Raw genomic sequence first — 5268 nt, 5'->3', positions numbered from 1 at the left:
GGATAAATTGGATCAGAGCACTACTCAGCTCTGCAAAAATCTCTGTCCTTGTTAATGGTAGCCCTTGCGAGTTCTTTTCTGTTGGAAGTGGTCTCCGTCCCCTGTCTCCACTATTGCTTGCATTGGCAGAAGATGTGTTGAGTAGAGAGTTTAACTAAACCTTTGGTGGAGGTCAAAGGGTTTCCAGGTCCATCTCATTTACTATTTGTAGATGATGTCATAATTTTTTGCAAAGGTACTTTAAAAGGGGTGAGGCATCTAACTCGGTTACTAGCTAGATATGAAACAGCGTCTGGTCAAGTGGTGAACAAAGCGAAGAGTAAGATCTTTATTGGTGGTATGAGTCTTGCCAAAATTCCTACAATTCAGCAAGCACTAGATATGCAACTGGCCAACTGGGTACAATGCCTGAAAAGTACTTAGGCGTTCCCTTGGTACAAGGGAGAGCAATGAAAGAGATAGTGGGTTTACTGTTGGGTAAAATAAAAGGTAGAATTTCAACCTGGAAAGGAAAAATGTTGTCATTCCAAGGGAGGGTGGTACTTGTTGAATCTATATTGTCAAGCATCCCACTTTACAATATGTCAATTGGCCAACTAGTCTCATTAAGGAGTGTGAAGCAGTTATGAGAAATTTTCTATGGACCGAGAGGGAATCCAAAAACTTCGAAGAAGATCCAAAGATAGCATGGGACAAGTCTTTGCAACCCACAAAGGAAACTTCGGGTTGAGAAGACTCCAAAGAAGTGAACAAGGCTTTATTAATGAAGGCGGCCCCCGCATATTTCAAAAGAAGACCAATCAAAAAAAATATTTCAAAAAGAAGATGATGATTTTGCAAAGTTTATGAGATGTAAATATTTTACAAGGGATGGTAATGTAATTAAATATATACTTTCGGCCGGGACATCAATTTGGTCGGTATTAAGTGGGCTTTGGAAGAGATTAATTGCGATATCGGTGAAAGATTGGAAATGGTGAAAAGATAGACATTTGGCGGCATAATTGGGCAAGTAACTCTTCAGTGCAGCAAGTCATGGCTTTGACTGATGATACTTTGAAAGGTTGCAGGTCTAAGTTAGCTCAGATCATTGTTAATGGTGATTGGAAAATGCCTACTGAAGTGCAACAGGTTTTGGATCAGGCAAATGTTGCTCGGCTCCCACCCTGCTACCCCAGTGAACTTGATGAGTTGATATAGACTCCAGACATAAGGGGTAAGTTCTCCATCGCATCAGCTTTTGAACAGATTAGAGAAAAAGAGACTCAAGTTGGATGGGATACATTGGTCTAGAATGCAAGTATACACCCTAGTACTTCTGCCACGGCATGGAAATCATTTAATAATTGTGCAGCAACTAACACTAGCATTGGAAAGAAGGGTGTTCATCTAGCCTCTAAATGTCGTTGTGGATGTAAAGAGGAAGAAGACCTGGATCACATTTTATGGCATTGTCAGTTTGCTAAGAATTTATGGAGTTGGAATGCAAAACTTTATGGGCTTGAAGACAACTTTCAAAATGCACTGGAAGCAAGGGCTAAGACAATGGGCAGGAGTCCTCTCATTAGAAAGCTATGGGATGCATGTATTGTTAATTCCATGGTTATATTATGGAAGCACCGAAACATGGTAGTCTATGACAACAAGGCGCCTGACAATGCAACCTGCAAGAGGATGGTTAGAAACAAGATACAAATGGCTTTTAGACTCTCTAAAAGCAATAGCTATCATGTTAGAGATGATACCATTCTTAGCAACTGGGGTTTGCCCGTAAGAACTCAATCTGCTATAGGAGTATTAAGCTGCTACTGGGACTTACCTGAACAAGGTGTTGTAAAGATAAATGTTGACTGGGCTTCTAGGGGTAATCCTGGGTCTTCGGGGATTGGTGCTAGTTTCAGAAATTATTTGGGTAAATTTTTGGCGGTTATATGCAGAAACTTGGGGATCCAGACCAACTACATAGCGGAAGTTACAGCTATTCTAGAAAGTGTGGAGCACACAATTGAACAAGGGTGGCTGGTGCTTTCGATTGAAAGTGATTCTGTTGCTGCAATGCACGCCTATGGGAAAAACAACTTACCATGGGAGCTACTGTCTAGGTGGAACAAATGCAAAGAGAAGTTGCAAGCCATTTGGATGACAACAAACTACAGAGAACTAAACTTCGTAGTGGAAAAAGCTGCTAAGTTTGGAGCAAATCTGGATAACAATGAACATGTTAGTTGTAATAGGAAAACCTATATGGGTGAACAGATGGGAGATACCCTATCTGACCTATTATAGGTTTAATGACAGGTAGCATAGTGTTGTTTTGAGGTCTGACTTGTTACTGTGGAATGTATCTATAAACATTACCCAGAAGGTGAGTTTTGTGTCAGTAGATCACAATGTATATCCTTCTTTATCTATCTATAGAAGCATTACTGCTGACTTAGCCAAAAAAAAAAATCAGTTGGGTTTTGGAGGTTCATTAAAAAGATATTCTAGAGTAGGAATGAAATTTCCTATAGAGGGAATGCAGCTGTTACTGTACCATGCTTAAGAAGTGATAAGAGCCCAAAACTGTAGTTTTAACCCCTTAACAATCGTACTTTTAGACCAATTATGTGAATAATAAGTAAGAGTTAATACTGATTACGTGTTTTTGTGCACTTTAGGCTTCAAAGTCCATTATGTGCAGAAATGTGCCACTTTAGCGAGATAACGGAGCAAGGGTTGGTTGCTAAGAAGTTTTGTGATAAAGGCCGAGATTCAAGGAGACAGAGCCTTTGTAAAGCCTGGTCAAGAGCTGAAAAGTCAAAGTCCACGCGGGGAGAAACTGTACACAAAGTTAGCAGAACTTACGAAGACCATATCTTTGGACTCAGACCTTGGAACTTGGCCTACCTTATGTCAAAACGACCGGCTCGGAAGGAGCTTTCCAATGGTCCAAGCCTTGACCCAATCAGAGGAGCAGAAGTGGACGAAACATCTGTCGAAGCCAACTGCAGCTGAAGAGCCCTTTCTGGACTGAAATAATTGGGTTTTGGGCCCGATTTTCCGGCCCAAAACATGGCTCCAAGCCCATGCACGATTTTTGGATCTGAATGTATAAAAACAAAAGCTTAGTTCTTTGTTAATAGTAGATAGTAGTAGATAACTAAACCTAGATTAAGGATTAGATTAGTAGCCTCCATTAATTAATTCTAGATCTAGTTTTTCAATAGATTAATTAAGTTAGTTCCATTTTCAATTCTTGTTTTAGATTAAGTTCTTGAATCATTGTTCTTGATTGATTAGATAAATAAAGTAGTTATTATTCAATTTCATTTTTGTTATTTACATTATAGATCTAATTTCAATTCTAGCTCATTTCCATTACTTAATTAGTTTTAATTCTTGTTGATTATCATTTCGTAGTTTAAGTAGATTGAAACATTGTTAGTTAATTTAGTTAAGTTAGAAGTTTAACATGATGTTTAGTTATAATGCAATGGAAAATGATGGTTTGATGAATCAAGGCTAAAACCTCCATTAGAGGGGTTGATGAAGCTTTGATGAAAACTTAGTTGTGTAGTGTAGAAATATTGTAGCATCTATTCCACTCTAGAAGGTCGTGATTCGCCATGAGAATGGGTGGACGACCTCACATGCTAGTTAGTTTGTGGTAGAAATGTCACGAACACTAGGGATTAGAACTCGAAATTCTTGCCGTAAGAACATAAGAATTGAGATACAACAATCTATGCTAGGTTATTAAGTTGGATTCGAGGTGGATTCAAATCCCCTCTAATCCTTTATCTAGATTCAAAAACAATCGTATTTCCGTAGCTTTCGTAGTCAAATTTCAATATATTGTTATTTAAATTATCGTGTATTTTTAGTATAATTCCCCTCGTAAATCTCTCATAGACTTTAGTAAGAGTAATAGATCTTAGAAAACAACCAGTGCAAAGAACTAGGAGTGGAACGAATCTTCTATTCCAACTCTGTTCAATTGATTTGAGAGTAGAATAAACTTGATAAACACATTTCGGAAATCGTAGTTTTACTTGCGTTTAGAGTTCATCACTTTATTTCGTAGGTAAAACACTCACTTTTTATGTTTATCAAATGGCGCCACTGCCATCTTAGTTTACTTTTGCATTGTTTTCGTAGAATTATTAGTCTTCCTAAAGTCCCATTTCACCCACCTACCCTTGTTTGATTCTAACTGTGGTCGCCCGCTTTTAAACCGCAAGTTCAAAGAAAATTTGCACGGAAGCACTTTCGCTCGGGCGAGCCGACCCACGCTTATCACGCTGGACCTTGAGCGCGGCCCGCTTAACGACCTGCGGACTCAAGTCTACACCTAAGCGCGACACATTTTCCATACGAGCGCAATGCGCTCGCCGGGTTGAAATTGCCCGATTTCACAGGTTTGTTTCAAACTTCCATTTCTTCAAGTTTTTCAGTGTTTTAACTTGTTATATACACTGAACACGCGTGAACAAGACGCTATTCATAAGCGAAGCAAGGGCCTTGTCGGTATTCCTTTCTTCTACACCTCATTATCTCGGTAGAGGTTTATACTAGTATATCGAGAATTGTTTGGAGTGTTGCATGTTTAGTTAAGTTCGACTTAGTCTTGCATGAGATTAAGGTCCGGTCGAAGAAAAACAACTAACGTAATTATCACGGCAACGTCGACAAACACGTCTATCTAGTATACCACCCATTACACCTCTAGCTACTATTCCACACACACCACGATATAATGGTGAAGAAAGAGAGCTCCCCTCTCGACTTCTCTACAAAGCCTTGAGCGATAGTCCCAAATCTTGCATCGTTCTAGCAGACCCAGTGAGGGATTTTCGAATCCCCCTAAATATTTTTAATTTGTTACCCGTTTTTCATGGTTTAGACCATGAAAAACCTTATCAACACATACGTAGGATTGAACAAGTCCTAACAACATTCCACCATCCTACGGTTGGTGCAAAACAAATTAAACTGAGGGTATTCCCTTTCACCTTAGCCGATAAGGCGGCGTCTTGGTTAACTGCCCAAGCGCCTAATTCTGTGGACTCGTGGGCTAAACTTGTTCAACTGTTTATGGAACATTTTTACCCACCCCTAAAAACGGATAAGATGCTTTCCAAGATTCATTTCTTTCGACAAAATCCTCATGAATCATTTTCTGAGGCTTGGAATCGTTTTACCGATCTCCTTATAGAGTGTCCACATCATAACCTAGCGAAAGACACGTTAGTTCGTGCCTTTTTCAAAGGACTTCTACACCACCAT

At 39.4% G+C, this 5268-nt stretch overlaps 1 protein-coding gene across 1 annotated transcript; it reads left to right on the top strand.

Moving 5' to 3' along the window:
• Positions 1-1626: 1626 nt before the first annotated feature.
• LOC147473075 (uncharacterized) lies at positions 1627-2286 on the top strand. Its single transcript, XM_086587852.1, has one exon. The coding sequence runs from the start codon at positions 1627-1629 to the stop codon at positions 2284-2286; it is 660 nt and encodes a 219-aa protein (XP_086443978.1).
• The last annotated feature ends 2982 nt before the right edge of the window (positions 2287-5268 follow it).

Source organism: Coptis chinensis, unplaced genomic scaffold (assembly GCF_015680905.1).
Source record: "Coptis chinensis isolate HL-2020 unplaced genomic scaffold, ASM1568090v1 utg4901_pilon_pilon, whole genome shotgun sequence".
NCBI lineage: Eukaryota > Viridiplantae > Streptophyta > Magnoliopsida > Ranunculales > Ranunculaceae > Coptis > Coptis chinensis.
This window is presented reverse-complemented; position numbering and strand designations above follow the sequence as displayed.

Excerpts from the sequence above, each read along its gene's own strand:
- LOC147473075 (XM_086587852.1), top strand. The coding sequence starts at position 1,627 with ATGGTAGTCTATGACAACAAGGCGCCTGACAATGCAACCTGCAAGAGG.